This window comes from Anarhichas minor, unplaced genomic scaffold (assembly GCF_050575085.1).
Source record: "Anarhichas minor isolate MPS153535 unplaced genomic scaffold, ASM5057508v1 ptg000087l, whole genome shotgun sequence".
Classification (NCBI taxonomy): Eukaryota; Metazoa; Chordata; class Actinopteri; order Perciformes; family Anarhichadidae; genus Anarhichas; species Anarhichas minor.
This window is the reverse complement of record NW_027466533.1, coordinates 3299806-3322196: the sequence shown is the minus strand read 5'-3', so window position 1 is coordinate 3322196 and position 22391 is coordinate 3299806. Positions and strand designations below refer to the sequence as shown.

Below are 22391 nucleotides of genomic sequence, written 5' to 3'. Positions count from 1 at the left end.
CCTTCCCGGTATGGTCATGCTTCATCTCCCAGCCGCGGGGAAGCTCCAGCTGCTTGTTGGAGAACATGTTGAGGAAGGTGACGAGGTCGCGGTTGTGCTGGTAGCGCTCAAAGTAATGGGCGTCCCGACGCACCTTGCTGATCATGTGCTTCAGGCAGGTGTTGCTCGTAAACATGCGGTAGGCACTCTGGGCAGAGAGGGCAGAGAGGTGAGGTCATCAGAGAGGGACAGGAGAAAGACTAGAGAGCAGCTCCGGGCTCATTTCACTTCAATCGTTCAAGATGGAAGACGGTGTGGATAATATTTTTCCTAATGCCAATGTTTTTTTGATCCATTTGAAATAAATGCTAGACATCCTCGGCTATAACATGATTAGTGTAGGATCAATACTGCATACAGCAAGGCGTTCAAACAGTTCAAATGTCACTTTGCTCTCTCATGGATCTCATCATGGATCTCATCCATCACATCCATCATATCCATATGGCGCTGGAGACTTTGAATTGATTTAACGGAGGTTTGAAATGTTTTTTAAAAAGCCCAAATAAAGTAATGTCTTAAATGATCAAGTCACCCAATTTACAAAAAACAAAAAAATGTTTAGACCCTTTATAACATATCTTAAAACATTTTTAACGACCTATATTGCCACATATTTTGTGACCACCTGTATGTAGCAATCATTTTGGCTCTTCGCTATTTGCCCCTAAAAGCAGCACTGCACATAAACCAAAACTATCTGCATGTCCAAGTACAAATGGAGGTAAGTGAGAAAATGACTGCCGTCATTGCTCAATGCATGTGACACACTGGTTAACTATTTCAGCACTCTATGTGACTCCTACTGAACAACAGCACTGGGCCTTACACTCTTACAGCACTGTACTGAAGCGTAGCGCTGTGTGGCATTCATTCAGGCAGCAGTTACTATATCTGAGTCCCATGACTGTGATGAGTACTCAGACATTAAATCAGTCAGAATGCTGAGTTTGAGAACAGTGTGTCCGCTTGAATGTAGACAGATCTATGTAAAAGGAGAACATTGTCAAAGGTGACGGAGGAGGACTGACGGGGTTAGAATGCAGCACGGTGAAGAAGTCGGGGCTGCACAGGAACTTGGCGCTGGGGGACTGCAGCAGCAGGGAGAGACGCGAGCGACCGCTGGAGTGAGCGACTGCGCTCTCTCGTCGGTATTCTGCAACGAGATCAACACATACTAGTCAAACCTCGAGACAGGGAGACGCTAACGAAAGCAGATTATTTCATCATCAACATTTCATATCCAGCATTATGAAAACATCTCCACAGACCACCGCTATTCTGAGACGGTTGTGTACAACATTTATCAGACGGTAGTATTTCAAGAGACAAATCATTTTCAAGAGGCGAGTCATTTAATTGGGCAAATTGTTTTGTTTTTTTCTCAAAATGAGTACAGAATTCCTGTGAACGACACCTCAAATTTTTTCTATTTGTGTGTTTTTTTTGTAATATGTTTAATGAAACCAACCAGAAATGGAGTGAGGCATCAGTTCCCCCTCTGGTTCAGGAGGCAGGTCGACGGGGTTTTCCTCTGACCGATCGCTGTTGGTTATGGTCCTCCTGATGCTCTGGTACCTGTGATCGAGAGTTGAGATAAAGTTACTGTGGTGAAAGTAGAGTTTTTCACTATTTTAGCAAAGAATGCACACTTATGAATACAACTATGTACTGAACATGTTTCACTAGAAGTCAAATCAAAGACGTAAAGGGAAGCATTTTGAGCAGAAAAAGGTGCATTAATTTCTCTATTGAAAGTCTTACAATCAAAGTTTGCAACCTTTAACTGTTTTTCTGTCTTTCATGAAGCATAAATTCTTAAATGGTAAATGGACTGTAATTGCGTAGCGCTTTTCTGGTCTTCCGACCACTCAAAGCGCTTCAACACTACATGTTCAATTCACCCATTCATACACGGAATGCAGGGGCTACAATGCAAGGGGCCTCCTGCTCATCATCTAACCATGCTTCTAAATAATGGTATTTAGAAACACGACAGTTATTGCAATACATTTCTCTTCACAAAGCCCACCTGCGGTTGAGTTGCTCCATCTGCTGAATGGAGTTGGAGCGGGTCAGGCCCTGCGGGGCAGGAGGTCCGGTGGGACGCTGCCACGTGGTGGTCCTGTTCACGTGGTCCACGAAGAAGATCCTCCCGTGGCTGTCGATCCGAGCCTCCCAGTCTGAAAGGAAATGAATAATTGATACACAGTAGGTGTTTAATGTCTCGGGGGGACATAACTGTATAAATAAATGCGAGCCAATGATTAATGACAGATGATAACACCAACAGCTGAATATAAAGCATATACAACCCCTGTTGTGTAACCCTACTCTATTTTAAGGTCAGAAATCTATTTCATGATGTACTGTATTTGTGCCAGAATTTGCATTAAAAAAACGATAACTGAAAGTATACAGACATGCTCGTGACATGAATGTCAGTACCAGATTTTGTCAAGATATATAACTCAAAATGTCATGGTGGCACTAGATGAAAATTCAAAGGATCACTTAAGACATTAGGATTTATCCTCTGGGGAGGATGAACTTCTGTTAAACCATTTTTGGTTTGGTAGACCGATATATTGAGTGACAGACATTGGCATCCCCCTCTAGTCCCTCTAATGTGGCTAAAACTAAATGCAAAACCTCAGATCATTGTATTCACGTCCTCTTTCCAACACTTCTCATCATGGAGTAACAAATCGCTGGGTTAATAGTCATTCTTGAGGGAATTTGGAATTAGTTTGTGGTAGTTTTTAGTCAGGGTCATTCAGTACTACATAGACACATACACATACAAACACAGATGCATGAACACAAAGACACGGTGCATGCAGACACACACACTCACTGGGGGGTAGAGGCTCGTCCACACGTTGGTATCGGTGGATGTCATGACGCACAGTAGGAAGCGAACGAACAAGATGGCCGTTAACGTGATTGCCTGAACACGGAAACATACAAAAGACAGATTTTGTATTAATGCGATGAAAACGTTAAGAAATATTGTTTGAATGGCACTGCTGTTCAGTGAACTTTTAAGCAAACACTTTTTGTAGGAATTCAAAAAATGTCCTCTGCAAAAAACACTGGGTCCATCTATGGTTGAGTACCTTCCTCTCCATCTGTGTCTGTGGTGGCTTGCTCTGAATCAGCGGAGCCGGCCTGTTCGTGCGGCTTCGCCTCCTCCCCTGCCCGTCTTTCAGCCACGCCCCCCGCAGCCTGCAGGCTCAGCCTCCTCACGCTGATCTCCTCGACCACCGCTGGCTCGCTGGGCGGGGGGGCTTCTCCTGCAGCCTCGGCGATGGCGACCTGTCCGCCCCCTTCGTCGTCTACAGCGTGGTTGGTTGGTGGGGTTCCGGAAACGACGTCTCCCCCCGGATCTATGGCCGTCTCTGCTCCCTCCTCCGCTTCCTACAGAATAAAAAATAATAGTGTGGGAAAACAACGGACACAATGATAATTATTATAGATTATAGACAGGATTTCATGCTGATGTAAGTGAATCTCATATACACTGTTATGCAGGGCATTCACACCTACTGGTCCAAAATAGTCAGTCAACTACAATAGCAGCTCACAACAAGAGGCCGTCACCAAGGCAACAAAAAGAAAGCTGAGAAATGTTCAACACTATGCTAATACGCATCGGTGCGTCGGCGCAAATGCAAAAAAAAAAAACAATCATCGAGCATTTGTCTAAAAAAACCTCACTTAAGATCAGATCACTTAAACGTGGCATGATGGTGCTTTGGCAGATTGTTATGGTGCGCTGTCACACGAACACAGCTGGGGCTAGGACCCAGTGGAGACTGCTGCTCCGTAGAATGTGTGCACTGTGGGGACAGTAATGACACTCAGCCACCACAGAGTGGACTGTGGCTTCACATCCACTCAGAGATAAAGAAGATTAAGAAATGGTATGGTGACATTTGACAAAAGACACAAGACGAATCACGGGTCGTAACCATATAAGGAAAATGAACTCACCACAGCAGTCGTCACTGTGATTGGGCAGCTCTCCGACGATGAGAAGACCGTCTGCAGGGCTGTTGCCATGGAGCAGGTGTCAATCTTTGAGGAGGGGTCCTCGCCAGGCCCCCTTCCTTCCTCGTGCACGTCCCCCTCTGGCACTGCATTATGGGACACAGCCTCTGTGAAAGGAGCTTCCTCCACTTCGGAAAAGACGTCCGGCTCCAAAACATCCTCCAAGTCCAGACCTGCCCCCACCTCCAGGGCCACTTCCGCCTCAGGGGGCTCGTCTTCTGTCGCACCGCCCGCGCCCTCGGGCTCCTCCTCTAGCACTGAGGGCTCCAGCCGCTCTGGCCCCTGCTGGAACTCGGGAAACGGGTCATCTTCATCGGGGCCGCCGTTGTCTGGAGGTTCTCCATTCATCAGCAGCGGTGACAGCGGCACCGAAATGATGTCATTGGCCCCGGACCTCTCGTCGTCCTCGTCAGAATCAATGTGCAACATGGCGCTGAGCCTTGTGTGAGTTGGGAAGCTGGAGCGCAGTTTGGGCGAGGCCGCACACAGGGGCCTCTCACCGGGGCCTTTGGGGGCCTCGATAGCATCCAGGCCCTCGCTGAGTGACCTCTGGAGCATTTCGTGGCAAGACAGGCTCTCGTGCTCCACAAATCTAGCCCGGGCTCCAACAAGAGGCAGGTCCTTTGCTGGGTAGGCCGTGGCCCCGCCTTCCCACATGCTGTGGGAGCCGGTGGGAGAAGGGCCCGAAGAGACCAGCCCTGGAAGATGGTGGGGCAGGTCCTCATCATCGGACGGAGTCCCTGGAGCTCCATTCATAGGAGAGAGGCCAATGATAGACTCAGGAGAGGCACCTGCAGTAGCACAACAGGTTGTGTTTCCATGTTGGAAAAGATAAATTTCAAGAAAACACACTCAATTTAAAGACCGATTGATTTACCGTCAGGCCCAGTCGATGTGAGTTCCACTTTGAACTGCAAATTGCCGCTTACATGTTCAGTAGGCAGGCGGCGACACAGGGGGAAGCTCACAGGCTGGACTCTGGACAGAGAAACACCATGACATCTGTGACATTGCACACGTCAAATTCAAGTCCAAACATCTGTCCTTCTGACTGAACTGAAGTTACATGGAGCACACATAGTGTATGTTCCGTCTGTGTGTGGGAACCTGCGTTTCACCTACCCCGGTATTTTGTCGATAAGCCGCTGCACAGGGATGGTGAGCTGACCGAGGAAGCGCTTGATGATCGGTCGACTTTTCGCAAACTTGTCCTTCACCTCGATGTACAGGATGTCCGTCATTAGTGCCACAAACGTGTACTTCTGCAGAGAGGCAGACAGACATATACACTCTTTATCAGTTGTGTGTTGCTAGTATATCTGTTTGAAAGAGAATGTGTGTGAACGAGTGTATAAACACATCCTCTGTGTATGTGAAAAAGCATGCTCAGTGTCGTGGTGCAGTGCAGTGTATTTGAAGCCCAATAAAAACGTCACCTCTCCATGCCAGACGGGGTTGGTGGTGTTGGCGATGATGGCCGATCGCCGCTCCTGTCCGTGGTGGCTGAAGATAGGGAACACGCTCCTCTTCCCTGGGTGGATGGACATCTTCAGGTACGGGTCCGGATTGAAAAACATTCCCTTCTTCAGGCCGGTGGCACGCAGATCTGTGGCAAAGCGTTAGTGACAGCAGGCTTGTGAAGAGGAGAGGGGTAAATACTATGATCGCGTCAACATGCTGATGTGTTGTTGTGTTTTGTTAAGCATCTTAGTTTAGCATGTTAGCACGCTAATATTTGCTAACTAGCACAACTGAACACAGTACAGCTGAGACAGATGGGACTGTCAGTGGTTTTGCAGATAATAATAATATTTGGTCATAAACCAAAGCATTGGATGCATAATGACAAACAGAAGACGGTTGCTTCGGGTGACAAGATGCTATGGCAACGGCAGGGCATGTAAATGCTACAGCTGGCAGCTCTCATGGATTTTGCTGCATTTTTGTCTTCATTTGTTGACTTTTTTCGCGTTTATCACTGGAGTGCTTATGGCATATGACAGAATACAAACAATACAGTCAATCAACATCGGAGAAGAAAGCGTGGGGATTGGATGAATTTGTCGGGAGCGGAACTTGAGACGATCACTGCCAAAGGTCCACGACCCGGCAAGACCGGCCTGACCAACACCACTGAAATCAATGGGTCGACTGCCCCAGGGAGGAGAGCCGTGTGAAGCTAAGCTAACCCAGCTAAGACCTAAGGCTGCTCCACTACCTGGCTAATGTTTGATTTTCGGCTAACCCAGCAACAGGGGGTCGGTTACTGTGTCCACATCTTTACAGAGACCTTGCTCTATCGTGGCATCCCGGGTCAAGCAGCACTTGACTGGCGGACCGCAGGAGAGACGGCTGGACGAGAGGAGGGTGACTCCGTTTACATCAATGATGTTTAGTGCACAAACAATTCAAATGTGATGGACGATGTTCCCTGATGTTGAATTTTTAATGTGAATATGTCGGCCATATTGACCAGAGAATTGTTTTGTTGCTGCTGTTTGCGTTCCTCCTGATCCAAGTTTTTTTTAAATGCACATGAATACACTATTGTTTAGTTTGTCATGTTTGTCTTCTGTAGAAAATGGGCAACACCTGCCTTTTTGTTGTGTTCAATAATGACAACAAATTATCCTTGAATATCTTCGTCATGTTATAGCCCGTTCCTCTAAGCCCTTTTCTGTCTGCCTCTGGCCTGAGTCCACAGACTACTCCACAACTGCATCAGAGCACTAGGGCATAAACTCCCTGCTGGTTTATTAATGTTTTCATCTGGAAGATGTGGTAACTAGTGGAGCTGGCGGCTGATAAAACAGTTAAAAGCTTCTGTTGCAACGGATAATTAAAACAAGCTGTAGTGGACATGTGAGTACTGTCGGTTTCCTGTTTACGTCTTATTAAAAGATGATGATACCAACCGACTTCTTTAGAAAACTGATAACATTCCATGTATTTCTCTGTCGGGAAAGCACCTCTTTAAATTCCGAGACCACTGTGTTTCCTGAAGCCAGCTTTTAATGTTTACTCTCGCTTTCCCCCGGAGGACTGTGAGACAAACATGAGGAGGAGATTACATCACTCAGCTAAAAGACAAAAGTCTGTCAGTGTTTTTGAAGGCTTTGGTAAATTGACTTGCAGCTGTCGACTACATATTTCCTTTTCGGTTTGTTATTGAGAACGATTACACGACAAAAGTAATCTGAACAGCAGTTTCAACACGCAAACCTCTCAACTCACCTGTCAAAGTAAAGCTGATCAGTTTTCGCGGATGTTCGATGCCCACCTGCTCTGCCAGGCCCTCCACCTGAGGGGGGAACAGACGACGTCACACTCATGCTAACACACGTCTGTGTGTCTGTCCTACTAAATTCACAGGATTCTAAATGCTAATACAGGAGACAACTTGGCAGGTGGAGGGAATTATCTGTAGTGAAAGGAGGCAGCGAGGATGCACTGCTCATTGGTACACACATGGTTTTTATCATAGTAAACAAACGTCTGTGTCTGCCTGAAACACCTCCATTATGTACAAATCATGTGAACTTCACAGGACTGCTGACTGTTTTCAAAGAATTCTATACATTCGTGCAATAATCAGATCTTAAAATAATTGTACCTTATTACTATTACTTGGTATAAACTTCACCCTTAATGTATCATTTTAACCATGATGATAATACCAAGCCTGAGACTCAGAGTGCCTTAATCTCAAACTGATTCTCACACACCCAAAATCACACAACCTTGCACTTCTATCTTTGTGAGGACACTCAGTGACATATTGCATTCCGTAGCATCTTACCCTAACCCTAACCATCACTACTAACTGCCTGACCCCAACCCTTACCCAAACTCTAATCTAAACCTAAACCCCATTCTAACCCGAACTCTCAAACAGGCTTCTGGAGGTCTATCTTAAAGTGAGGACCGGACAAAATGTCCTCACTTTTAACAAAAATGTCACACACACACACACACACACACACACGCACACGCACAGACCAGGACTGCAGGGTTCTTCACTGTGATGCAGGGGGTGGTGGCTCTCAGGGCTCCACTCACTCCATGGTAGTACTTGAAACAGATCTTAGTCTCAGCTGCAGAGGAAGCAGCAAAGAGTTATGGGATGTGGAAGTAGTGCAAACGTTATCTACCTGTTGCTGACCACAACACAGTAGTTGTACTGAGGATTCTGTCTGTGTGTTTTGACTATTTAACATGATCTTATTTAAACCATTTTTACCTTTTATTCCAGAAGAACATTAACATCTTTGATCATTAAATGTTTTACGGTATATTTACAAAATACTAAGTGAAGAAAAATATTTTGAAAGAATGGAATGAAAGTATTGTCGGGGTACTCTGTGTGGTAACTTACGCTCCATAAAGTAGGGCCCGGGCTCCAGCCTCCAGACAATCTGACCCTTCTGGGTGCCGTTCACCCCTCTGTTCTTACAGTCCCACACGTTGGACGGACTGGTTTCATCTGCAGAAGAGGGGAACTGTTAGTAACAAGTGTGTGCGTGTGTTTATATGTCTGGACACTCTTCCTGTGTTGACGTTCCCTTTTGATTTCAAACCAGAGAACGTTAAACACGACCAACAACAGATGACCGCACTCTAGCTCTGGATCCTGCTCTCGCTGAGAAAAATCTGCTCCGTCTCTCAGTGTGTTTAGTCTGCGGACTTCTGTCTTCCAAAAAAACACAAGTTTGCCTTTAATCAGTGAAATCCACTCCCAAAATAGCCTCCCTGCAACCTCTACCCAGAAGGACAAAACAGCAAACTTCCTCTGAGTTAAAAACAGGGAGGGGGAATTCCGCTGTACGTAGCACTTTCTCACAGATTAATGAAGCACCAAACTCAGCTGCCGGGTGGAGAGAGTCGCGAGAAGAGTGTGTGCATGTTTGAAGGGGAGTGGAGGATGGGGAGGGCAAGTCGCTTATCATTGAATGTCTGCTTAGTCGAGGGAAGCGGCAGCCCCTCCTGGGTATAAGAACCTAGAGCAGGTAATGAAGTCCTGGCGGCCCTTGTGATCGATGGCAAGTGACCTGACGCCCTGTCAGGCACCGGCAGTTTGCACTATCTCTTTCTCCCATACTGCATTCTCCCCTGCGAGGGAAGCGTTTGGAAAACATGTGATCAGCTAATCCAGTCCTGGAGGTCATCAGAAACGGACGGTTTGGTAAACTAGTTGAAGCGATCACAAACTGCATTCTTTTCTAGAATAATCTGCTGCCGGGTGTCGTACTGCAGGTTTGTTTGACCTCTCGGAAGTCAAAGACGCCCACTTCTCTCAGAAATCCATTATCCATTATGAACACAATACATCATGCTGAACAGCTCACAAGGCTGCAATTTCCCTCCCAACGCCGCTGGATTATATCAGTAATTATCTGGTGTAAAGAGACAGCTTTTTTTTGCGTCACGTTTTAATGTACCGTAAAAGTTATGTAGCCATAGTGACAGGATAAACACAGTGATCAGATTGTTAGACTGGAACAACACTGCTTCTGTAGTTCATTTAATCATATATGTCAGGGCAGCAGTGTGTCTCCAACAGCAGTTTTCAATAAATATTTAGAAAACAGTGGAAGCAGATCAGGTTTTAATCATTATTAGATTAAAATAAAATGACACTTTAGAGCGCTGAAGTAGAACCAAAACTTCTGTAAGAAAACCAAATTTTAAATCACATCGACATTTGTAATAACACATATAACCACAAATCCTGTGTAACAGTACGTCGGTTCATTTCATATGTCTGGATGAGGACGGTACATCTTTAAGAAACAATTTAATAACTCTGTTTATTCAGAGGGTCACTTCAGTCATTTACAGTAGGATTGTACTTCCATTAAGTAAGAGACTCTCAAGTGACAGATTTTAAATTGTAATCAACATAGTTGAAGATATTTTTAGTCCGTTGTATGAGTTAAACTCTAAATGTTTCCCATGATGCCCCATCCCTCCCTGGTAAACATTCTAATGTCCTATGCTGACAAATTAATCGGTTAACTTTGGGAAGATCGCAAAGATTTGAACTTCCATTGGCAGCGTCTGTACTAGTCACCCATTTGTCTTAGTATATGTAAAGTACACCACAGAAGCTCGCTTCATTTCTTTTTGAAAGAAATGAGTGATGGGAGAAGCTGGTGGAACAGCCGTTAACCCAGAGGTGACGTCGGGCCTTCAGCTCTCTACTATGTGACTAAAACAGCGTAGAAGACACTGATTGTTCATAACAAATGTGCTGATTGTACACCGCTGCTCCTGTATTGCTTTTCAGCTGGATGGACAGATGAGCCCGATAGCCTTCCTCAGCACACAGCTCAGTGCATCCCCCCCTGTCAAATTCCTGTATCTAAGCAGGATACATTATCGGAGACCACCTCGGAGAGACGCGAGCTTTGTGATGGTGTGTATGTTATTGTACACCGAGGCAGAGCTGTTCTATGTCGACTCAGCCTCCAGCCAGTGTAAAGTCTCATCAGCTCCTGTTGCAGTATTGACTCGGAGTTGGAAGCTCCTGCACAAGACCCCCCCTTTCTATTCTCAGCTCCCGGTGGTAAAACACCCGGGTCAGCAGAAAAAGCTTTGAGGACAGGTAGGGTCAAGTCAGCTCAGGTCCTGGACAGTGTCGGGGTGCAGAGAGTACTCTGATTACTTATTTGTTGCAAGGTAACGTAATGTGTTAGTTTGCATTTCAAGCAATCAGTCATTTAGTTATGTTTCAAATAAGCAATTCCATAATCTTTGAAGAAGCACCAGCTAAGCACAGCTCCACAACACTGGTGGGACGGCTAGCTTTTGGTTCGGCTAAAGCTGTCACTGTGAGGGAAGTTAACGAGCTGGTGGAGGAGATGCTACCGATATCTACTGTAGAGTCCTCATCATTAAGTAAGGTCATTTATAAGATGGAGGGAACAGTGCCTGACGGAAACATATAATAAAGAGCTGTAGAGGAGCTATGGTGTTTTATAGACCAGGCTGAGCATGGATGTCAATACATTCAAAAGCTCTAACAAGTTACTTTTTTCAGAATGCAACTCTGTAAAGTAACCAGTTGCTTATTAATGTCAGTAACGTTGTAATGTAACAAGTTACTTTTAAAAGTGTTGTTACCCATCACTGGTTATTTGGGCTTGACGGCTCAGAAAGTTGACCCGATACATTGACGATAGTCGACAATCATGAGAGAACGGGGTGAATTTCCTGGTCATGGATCTTATCTACTGTATTACTAGTAACAGCTGTGCTTTTACTACCGTAACACGTCAAGCTGTCTGTGGTGAAAACAGCCCTATGACTCACTGAATACACTGGCCAAAGACATTGTAGGTGCTAATTCTCAATACAAATTTAAAAACAACAAATTAGTAGGGATCTATTGCCATGCGAACACTGTAGTTGCTATGACTTTTAGAATCAAATATTTAATACGATAATATTTTTGATAATTTAATATATAAATATAATAGATACTATTTCCAAGGTTAAGAGGCAGGTTAGACCTTCTAAGGGTTACTTAAATAACAACTGCGCTGGCATGTCAACAGAACCGTCTTCATGACTACTGAGTAGATTCCCTGATGGAGACCATGTCACACGGTTGAAAGAGAAAGACCTTTGAGTGATTTCCAATGTTGGGGATCGTTTTGTCAAAGCTGTTGTTTAGTTAATCACATCTCTCTGCTTGCATATTCATAACCCTGCAATTCATTAGGCATTTATTACACGATCTGACGTTCTACAAAATTATAATTTTACAAGCGCAAACGTAACAGGATTTAAAGATTTCATTAGCACCATAGGACGGCAACAGGAAGGCCTTGGTCGGCTGCATTCCCTGCATGTTATTATTATTAGGATTTCAGTTATGCAGAAAACACTATCAACACAGCTTTGAGAGAAAACTGTCATTTTTAAGATCAGAACTCAGAAATAAAGATTTTCATCTTTGAGTTGTCCTCGACCTAACCCAGCACAGTTATAAGCAGCTCTACTAGCAGCTATATATGTAAAAAAAATCATCATCTCACCAATATGGTACAGCCCGATCCAGTCGGTGGCGTCCACTTCCTCCTTGATGTCCCAGGATATGACGAGGTTCTGGCCGCGGTTCAGCGTGTGCTCCAGAGTGGACGCCGTTAGCGAGGACCGGCTATGGGAGGTCACCAGGTCTGTGTCACTGTTGGCCCGCAGGAGCCCGATAGGGCTGCTGATAACGGAGGCATTATCGACGGCGGCCCCGCCCCTCTCCGCCAGGGTCCGCAGGTTCTCTGGGCTGAGGGTGTGCCGGAGGTGGGGGCTCCGCCTTCGTGGAGCTGTCACGTGTTCCCGCCCCCCCACCGCCAGGTTGGGTGGATTGTGGGAACGGGTCCTGGGCGGTAGGACGGCCGTGGCGAGGGAAGGACGCATGTCGAGCGATTGTTGAAGAGGCGACTAGGAGAGGTGGAGGCTGTTGATGGGAAGGCCCAAGAAGAGGAAGAGACGGGTAGCAGCTTCTTATCGATTGGGCTGGTCGTCAAAGTGAAGACGCGTTATACTGATTCATTCCTGTTGACTCAACCCTCATGTCTACACAGTGAGAGTTGGTTTGAAGAGGCTGTCATGACTGGAAGCATACGTTAGCTTCAGAAGTGATGGTCCGATTCCTTCTCCCCAGAGGCTGATGTTATCGGCCCTTCTGGTCCTTGAATCATCTTAGAACTGTTGAAGTAGAAGATGTCCAACAACAGCCACAGTCCTCCACACTCTTATTTCATGTTAGCCAAAGGCGACGGGAGCCTGAAGATGAAGGAAAGAGGAGAGAGACGGAGAAAACGGTGAGCACAACAAAAGCAACGGTTGAATGCAGTGGGTTGCAATCCAAGAAATGAGTGAACAACTCATTAGTCACCAAGGGGGTTTGTTTGCTGTCAAAAAGCCTGTTACCAACACAAACAACCCTCCATCCTTTACTGTACTGACAGCAGTAAAGGATGGAGGAAGTGGATGTGAGGAGGGATTTTTTAATGACTTTATTACTAACTAGAATGGTAAGGTTTAAACACTAAGCACTATTTACTTATTTAAACGATTAAACACTTCTAGGAGTGTATATGATATTCTTGGAAGGAACTGACCTCCCCACTGTGGAGAAGAGTAGACCGAAATGATCTAAAGCAGACAGGCAGCTGTATCTGCCTGCCAGGGAGCTCTTCAACCAGCCAATGCCAGTGAGGGAACTGTCAGAGGAGTGCTGTCAGAGTCTCAACCAGAGCCATTTTGTTTTAAAAGGAAGGATGGCATGTGACTTCAGAATCCAGCCAAAGGGCAGCTGACTTTATACGGGCAGAGGAGCCGGGTTTTTCTTCCCCGAGAGAGAATAGGTTTGGTAATATTTAGCTAATATGTGCCTGGTGCAGTCACTGAAACCCATGTGGGCTGCTCTCGGCGCTAAGCCCTGATATCTTTGGCTTTTTAAGTGCGTATGTGTCTCAAAAGCTGAGCTGTTCAGTGATGCTTTGAAACCATTGCTTCCTCTGCAGGCCTCAGTGTGTGGTCCGTATGCATCGCTGTATTTAATAAAAAAAGGTATAAGCCTACAAATAAGAAAAACTGAAAACCCAAACTCAACGTCACTCAAATTCAAATGACTGAACAGAACTGTCACTGACCCTTTATGTTTCCTCTTACATTCAGATATTAAAGGAATAGTTCGAAATTTTGGGAAATATGCTTATTGGCTTTCTTAGAGTTAGATGACAAGATCAATACAATGCTCATATCAGTATGGTAATACTGGTACGGCTGGTGAGCTTAGCTTAGCATAAAGAGTGGAGCCGAGGGAAAACTGTGAGCCTGGCTCTGTCCAAAGACAGAAAATAGAATCAGACTTCCACTACCTGTAAAGCTCACACTTTACTTTATACCTCTTTTATTTAATCTACACAAAAATGACATCATGTTAAAATAACTGTGGCTAGGTGCAGGGACTTATTTATAGCTTGTTTGTTTACATTTTGGCAAATATGCATTATTAAAAGTATGCTGAATTAGCTATTAGCTGTTCCTGTTTCCAACGTACCCATGGATGTCTGGACAACTGTCACTGGATTACTGTGATACAGAAGAAACCGTACAAACATAATGATGAAGACTTATGGGAGGTTTATTCCAGATGAATGATCTGAGATAATGATGTCTCCGTAAAGAGTAAGTCACACTGAATCTATAAATATGGGTATCTGTGTGGTGACATTCTGACTCACGTTGTGCACTCTGGATGGTAAATCATCATCGACATGAGTGATCACAGCATCATTCAGTGGCCACATGAGTTTATTTACCAACACCAAGTTTGCCTTGAAGATTTCAACAGGGATCTGTTGTTCACAATGTAGCATCATCAGGGGAAAAATAGGGTGGGATACTGAGTTTACTGCGTCCTCTTTGTGTTTTAATGCGTCAGAGACACATTACACGCATGTGACTTAGCAACATCACTGACCGTGGTGGCAAATTCTGCTCTTTACTTTGTCAAGATGTGGCCCTCCACCGCACCCACTAACACCCTCATCTGCATCATCTGTCAAAGGGACAAAAAGAACCAACGTGAGGCTGGCCTAAGTGCTGCACAGTCGGTGAAAGAACACAAGGACCTGCTGTTGTGTCTTCTCTGGTCTCCTATATAATCCGTTTGCACTTCCTTCCTTTTCAGTCTGACTTGTAATTTGGGGTTACATCGCATGTAGAGAGCCAACAGGTCGACTGTGGAAACTCTTTACCGTGCAAAGATCAGAACCAATTTCAAAAAGCACTTCGTATGCAGCAGCTTGTATGTCAAATTGTCTAATACACTGTGTGTGCCGCTCCCGAGCTTCTCAATCAATTCACTTTGCATTTTGAACTGACTGAACAGAAATGATGAACTGGCCTCCGCTGTGATGTATGTGGATTGGCTGTGTTTCCGGGCCTTATATTGAAATTAGATCTGCTGCATTTGACATGGGGGGGGGGGGCTGGACGTCCCTGACTCGACAAGATTACCAGAGCGTGGATCCATCACACAACCACACACAGGGATTTATGACAGAATAAAACCTTCATCACAGATGCAGGAATACGTAAATCCTGCCCACGTGTGCTCATGCAGCATCAGGGGGGGGGGGGGGGCATGTCCATAAACAAGCAGAGGCTTACTCCGCTGAGAAGAAGAAGAAGCTAAAATAAGTGTATATGTAACTGCTGAGTTGTTATGTAAGTGTTCCTGTGGTTCCGAGTGCATTGTCTCACCCTGATATGGAGTGGGAGACGCCACCCGTCCCACTCACATTACAGGGGGAGAGGAGTCTGCCAGCACACACCACAACGTGACCTCAGGAAGGGGGCACTGAACAATCTGGACTCGCTGCAGCGCTTTTACTAAAGGACCGCCATTTCCCAGTATAATCCCAATTCCCAATTCCCAACCGCTCTGCACAGCTTTGACCTGATGCGGGATTACAGATTGATTCTCAGGAGACGGATAAAGATAAACAAGGTGTTACATATGAGGAGCCAAAAAAATCATTTGAATCGAATTCTAACCATTCTCTGGGACCAGGTTGAATTTGACACCCGTCTTGCGAAAAGTCATCTGAGTGCTGCTCTGTTATTCGGCACCAAAATACTTACTCTGCACCGCTGTGCAGCGCATGCTAAAAACAAACACATCTGCAGCAGAGGATCTGATGGAGCACGGCAGAATGTGCTGGAGTGTCGTTGTTTAAATCGTCAAAAAGCCTTTCTTCAGAGAGCATTCCTACAACAGGCTGGTGTAGAGGATTTCTACATATTGGGAATTTACAATAATGCCATTCTTTGTGACGACTCTGTGTTTGAACACCCCCCTCCCATGTGACAGCCATGACTGACAGGCCCCATCATAATGATACGGCTGCACACCTCCCCTCACACACCTCACGCCGAGACCAAGACGACTGAATCCTCACAATCACAGAAGCCTGCTCTACTCTGTGTGTGTGTGTGTGTGTGTGTGCGTGCGTGCGTGTGTGTGTGTGTGTTTGCAGAGTTTATGGTTTCAATGTCTCTTTTACTTCTGAAACGATTCGTTAATTAAGAGTTGATTGACAGACAACTAAATAATAGAATAAGACAATAAGTAATTTTAATGAATAATTTAAAGGAAAGCTATTATAAACATATTAATGAGCCACAGTGTTGCTCTGGGTGACATGTTCCTTCACACACACACACACACACACACACACAGATTCACTCACAAAAACACTATCCTGCTGTAAGAAATACTCACTAGAACACCAAAAGCTCCGACAGCTCTGCTGCAGAGACTCTCATGCAATAGTTTCAGATGTTCTTCATCTTGAGGCTGGTTTAGTGGGTTTACAGCTCATCGTGGTTAAACGTTGTGTAATAGTGATACATGAAGATATATGTGTCTAAAACGCTACGTTTCTATGTAAAACAAATGCGCAGCTAACGTTAGCAGGGTACGTTAGCACATTATTTACTAGCGCAGACATGTCAAACTTAAGGCCCGCCACGTCATTATATGTAGCCCGCGAATCCACCAGCATCCACCGAATCCTTCTTAGCACTAGCCCTATTTTTAGGCCTCTGCTCGAAAATTGCATACCCATACTAAAAAGAGTGTATTTCTGCAACTACAAGTTCTATTTTAATAATTCTGATGTTATAATAAAGGTAACACTTGTGAGATTTGTTTAGGTGTGTAAATATCAGTGTATATGTTACTGGTTAAGAGTAAATGAAGATGGCACACAGCTCAAATTGAAAGGTTTCAGGTTCGCCTGACACAAAAGCAATTTTATTGTTATTATTTCTTTAGAATGATGCAGCTGCAAGTCTGAAAACTCTCCCAAATCATAGCACAATATGTGAACAGCCTCTCTGCAAAGTCTGACTTTGATCAAATGAAGCAGAACAAAATTAGAGAGGTTTTAGTACAGAGAGGTCAGGCGAGGTCACCCAAATGGTAATTTTGGAACGAGCTGTTCCATTGTAATTTTATATACTATATAACTATATATTTCACTTGTTTTATCACTAATTGTGTTCAATATATCCAAATACAGCAGCTTGGCTATATTTTGAGAGCCAGAATCCTCTGTGAGCCCTGTCTGTGTCTGTGATCCATGGAGCTTTCTCGTCTGACTGCAGTTTCTCTGTGTCTATGTTGACCTAAGTCGGCAGCCCATTGGTCGATTTCAGTGAATGAACCCTCCTTCGATGCGTCGGAGCCTATAGAATTGAGCTGGGGCAACGTGGGAAAGATTGACTGCACTCTTAGCCAGTCAGAATCAAAAACGCGCCGTCTGTCGTGAAGCGTAAAATCCGATATGCCGGGTCAAATTCCACCCCTGTCTTCACGGAAACAGAATTATGACAAACAAGGACATCCGTTGAACAGATTTTGAGGAGGAATAGCCGGGAATTTATCCATTCTCTACACGAAAACGACGATGAGGTGAGGTGCGTTCTGATAATTATCGATAAAGCGGTTTGTGGTTCTGGTGCTTGTTGGCTGATATCTCTGTAATGGTTTCACGTAGAGAAATATGGAAGATATCTCTGGAACAAATATTCCCAAAATGTCCACGAAGAGAAAAATTGATGCAGAGGGAAGAAAATGTAATGAAAGATGGGAAAACGAATACATGTTTGTGCTTCAAGGAGAAAAACCGGTCTGTCTTCTGTGCTATGAGGCAGTGTCGGTGATGAAGGAATACTATTTACGTCGGCATTTTGACATCAAACACGGAGCTAAATTTAGCCTCCAAGAAAAACATAAAATTGTCCAGGAATTAAAAGGCAGACTGCAATCGCAGCAGAATATATTTACAAAAGTTACAGCTCAGTGTATACTTAAAGGTATGTGAGCAGGTGAGCTCCGACCAGATACAGACTTTTACAAATGTCAGTTTGTGAAGAAACACCATCGCAGACCAAGTTCAGGAACTAGCAGCAATCTAACAACACAGCTAAGAGACGAGCAGTTACTTGTCGGGGAGGGACATTAGTGATGCAGAGAGGTGACAAACATAGCTTTGAACAAAGTTAATGTAATAACTTGTGCTTGATGATATTTGTCTTTGTTATTTTCTTTAAACATTTGATCTTTGATAGAGTAATGTGGGTTTCTTAACCCTAAATTAAAAGGATTTATGTTATAATAACAGAAATGTGCTTAAATATAATTTTACATTTATATAACTGCATGTACAATATTTTTACACTTGAATAAACAATAATCAAATGCAGAGACAGTTATTTAACAATATGTTAGGAGTAGATACAGTTATACAGTCTTACAGTTACAACCGGCCCTTTGAGGGCGACCGTGATGCTGATGTGGCCCGGAGTGAAAATGAGTTTGACACCCGTTTAGCGTTAGCACTTCTATGCTATGCTAGCTACTGAAAGTATACTGAATACTACACATGCTTCTTTTGCTTTTTAGTGATTGTAACAATGAATTGTGTATTAATCTGCCGCTGTACATCTTCGATAAAAAGGTATGCAGAAGATTTTGCTTTGTATAAAAAACCTCCCGAAGTCATTTAGTTAAGCAAATATGCAAACCATTGCTGGTTTTAGCTTCTGACAACAAAATAGTTTTCATCTTTTCAGTGTTTTTTAATGTTTGGTATGGATATTTTTGGGGTTTGGAGCTGTCAGTTCACTTATTTTTGCTTACTTGTTTTGGCCCATGCACCAAGCTCTGTACATATTCTGATTTAATGCAACTACATTTGTATTTGTGTGTATCAGTTATGGGTGTATGTATTGTTTATGTGTATGTTATGGTATTTGTTTAGGGGAATTAGATCGCTTCTCTTTGTCATGGCATGTCAGTCCCCCAGTGTTTCTAAATATGCGGTCAGGAGGAGGGTTACATGATCCCAGATATGTATATATATGTACCCTATATGTCATAAGTTATGATGGGGTATTTGGCTCAATAAAAAGAGATTAATCAATAATTAATTTGAATTTGTTTCAACTCCTCCTGTGTTTTTGCCAGCTGGATATGTGTTGTGAGCTGTAGGTGCTGTGAGATCAGTGATGGCATTCCTCAGCATCTCACTCACTCTCTCCTTGTTCCTGTGTGTGTGTGCGTGTGTGTGTGTGTGTGTGTGTGTGTGTGTGTGTGTGTGTGTGTCAGCAGAGGGACCCCTCTGTGTTCCTGTGGAGGTGACTGCTGCACTTTACAGCCTGACAGAACGGGCACCTTGGGGAACTGGCATGCACGCGCACACACACACACACAGTGGCTCTGAGGTCTTATTGTGCCTCACTGACACATAATGTAAAGAACAAAAGACAAAATCAGCACAAAGAAGCATTGCACCCTAAAACAAACACACCGCCCCTTGACAAAACCATGAATTATTATCCACTCTTAAAGAAACAGTGTTTCTGAGTCAGAGGATGAAAATACATTCTCTTCACAAACTACTAAGGTGGATGGAGACCGACTGCTCCACCGGACCACAACTCACCGCAGCGAGGCCTCACCGGAGGATGCAGTTTTGTGAGTCAGTGTGAGAGAACGCAGGCTACAAGGTTGGTGACAGAGTGTGGCCACTTCCCAGAAAAAGTGCAGCCCTTTCCCGCGCAGGGTATTTCTCTAAACACATCGCCCTGGGGGCACACGTCTGGGATGAGTCACTCCTCGGGAGGTATCCCTCCACGACAGGCTTCGGCGAGTCGAAAATGGCATTTACGCCTCAAGACTGATTGATATCGCCCTCTCTGAGTTCAGAACGCTGACCTTTCTATAAATAGGAAAGTGGGTTGCGTATGGATTCATGACGGGCTTAAAAACTGTATACAGACAATATACAGAAGTATACAAATGGATCTGCGAGAGGCGCTTGAGCTGCTCAACTATTCTCTTTTCTTCAACCCATATTTAACTAGAGCAATGACTTTGGGATCAGTCATTACAAATTCAGGTTGTGCAGAAAGTGCACATTGTACGAACCCAAACCACTCTCTCTCTCTCTCTCTCCTCATTTCCTGTTAAGAAATGCAAACAAGTTAATATCTCTGACTACATACTGTGGTGGAAAAACTAATTTACCCGCCGTTGAGTCTTTTTGAACTGAAATGAAGAATATCGTCAAACAGAACTTGAAGTATAAGAAGTTCTTTATCTGTGTTACAACAGAAACACAGACGCATACGTTTTATCTTTAAGGCATAGAACATGTGAACATACAATAGGTACTTGTTATCCAACACACAGAAGAAGAGGACATGTGTGCAGGCAGTCAGCTGCATGGAACACAAGTTACACGATGCAAGCTTATGATACTCTGTTACCCAACAAGTTATAAAACACTTCTATTTTATAAGAATATAAAATACACATAAGAATATCCAAATTTCCATTAAACAAACAGTAAGATACATTTTCCATTACAATACAGACACAAAATCCAGCATTTTTACTGTACCAATTATGGGATTTCCCAGAGTAAAAGTCCAAAGATCGGAGACTACAGATATTTCCCTCACAATGTATTGGTATTTTCATTTGAATTCATTTGGGACACAGGTCACATGTTTTATACTGTTTGTGAAGATAATCCATTCAATCGTATTTCCATTTATGTATTTTTTACATGATGTACTTAACACCTTATTTTGAAAACTGGACGTAGTCACACATGTATCCTTCTGCTAACTTGCCCAAGTCCATCACTGTCAGCTCATGTGGGTCGTTTAAACACGTTTACGGTCAGGTGATTTGACCCAAACATTTTAAGGAATAAGAGGAAACAAGCTTTTGTTTTCTCGAGATACACAGATGTTTGAATCATGTCCGTTCAGGGCTTCCGCACAAGTCACCTGACTCAATAAGGAAGTGTTTCTGACCACCTCACTACACTAAACCATTCCATTCCACAAAGCACAAGCAGTGCTACAGCTCTCTCTAAAAGCACAATGAATGCTGGGGAATAAAGGGCTGGGTGTCAGTTAGATATTTCATACTAGCCGATACAATGCCTTAGTTTCAATAGCAAAATAAGACTTCGCTTCCCCCATACCTTACTTTGAGAATACATGTATTTCTTTCATTTTTGTTAAAAACAAAGCCAACGTTTTTAACAACAGTCATGTATCTAGACGTCTGACGTCTGACCAGGTTTGTAGCATGGGGGACAATGCCTGTGTGGGAGGACACGTCTGTCTTCAACACACAGCCCTGTTTCTTTTACTCAGCAGTCGAACACATCAACCGCCTCTTCTTCTAAAGTCAACCTTAGGTCCACTAAACGACAGCTGGTCTTTGTGTTCCGAGAGCTTATGATGGATTCTCGTAGTGACCCTTCACGCCGCTGTAATCTGCCACTTTAAATCACTTCAGCACAGGTGCTGAGGAATGATATGCTGGCTACGAGGGGCAAAGGATAACCACTGTTATCGTTAGAAGGTGTGAACTGCTTTGAAGGCGTACTTGTGTGTAATGGAAGGTCTGTTTTGGAGTACGGCCAGCTCCTTTTCTGTGTGTTTAGACTGGAGACTGTGCATTTGTTATTAAGTATTAAACACTTCCTTTAATTTAGAGGTGTGTAGCTAATCATTACGGACCCTGTGCACAGGAGGGCATTTTGGACTCCCTAATTAATCTCTCTCACCCTCTACTCCCTCCTGATATCTACTCATCCACAACTCAGAAGCCTCACATACTCATCAGTTTACAGACCCATCTGCAGCTGACAGGTTACAGGTTCTGCGCAAAATCCAGGCAGACGTCAGAGCCAAACATTCACAGGTTGCCCTCTTGTCAAATTCTGTCAAGTGAGGACATTTTTTGTGATGATCTGCAGGGACAAAAAAACAACTAACAAAAGTGTATTTCTGCTTGTTCCAGTTTGTCTCAGATTACAGATTTGCTTAAAGTATCATAATTTTTGAGAAAGCTGTGCAGTTTTGCAGATTTCAGCCAAACCCTTAAAAGAAGATCACAGTTGGGGGAGAATAAAAACGTATAAGCAAATGTCTGCACTGCAAGATCTCTAAGGGGAATTAAGCAAATACAGTACACTGCAGGCCCATATGACGGATTATAGCACCCAATCTCAAATATGACATATTCCATCATGGATAACAGCCAGGGGGGTTACATGCATGTGAATGTAAACACAGGCCGGATTACGGGCATCTCTACATCTCAGCGTTACCAAGAGACGTGAAGGTAACCCCCGCTCACGTCAGCAAAACCCCGTTACATAACAGCTCGTCTCCAACTTTAATCATTCCGA

At 44.1% G+C, this 22391-nt stretch overlaps 1 protein-coding gene across 1 annotated transcript in view; it reads right to left on the bottom strand.

Annotated features, from left to right (window-relative positions):
- hecw2a (HECT, C2 and WW domain containing E3 ubiquitin protein ligase 2a) overlaps positions 1 to 12862 on the bottom strand; it is a 28683-nt gene extending 15821 nt beyond the window's left edge. The window contains exons 1-14 of the mRNA XM_076081777.1: positions 12132 to 12862; positions 8468 to 8575; positions 8092 to 8186; positions 7327 to 7393; positions 5529 to 5698; positions 5215 to 5354; positions 4970 to 5070; positions 4036 to 4883; positions 3159 to 3459; positions 2897 to 2989; positions 2072 to 2222; positions 1511 to 1617; positions 1071 to 1195; positions 2 to 187 (exon numbers count right to left, since the gene is read on the bottom strand). Coding sequence (XP_075937892.1) covers positions 2 to 187; positions 1071 to 1195; positions 1511 to 1617; positions 2072 to 2222; positions 2897 to 2989; positions 3159 to 3459; positions 4036 to 4883; positions 4970 to 5070; positions 5215 to 5354; positions 5529 to 5698; positions 7327 to 7393; positions 8092 to 8186; positions 8468 to 8575; positions 12132 to 12510 — 2871 coding nt within the window. The 5' untranslated portion in view covers positions 12511 to 12862. The remainder of the gene's footprint in view (position 1; positions 188 to 1070; positions 1196 to 1510; positions 1618 to 2071; positions 2223 to 2896; positions 2990 to 3158; positions 3460 to 4035; positions 4884 to 4969; positions 5071 to 5214; positions 5355 to 5528; positions 5699 to 7326; positions 7394 to 8091; positions 8187 to 8467; positions 8576 to 12131) is intronic.
- Between the last annotated feature and the right edge of the window lie 9529 nt (positions 12863 to 22391).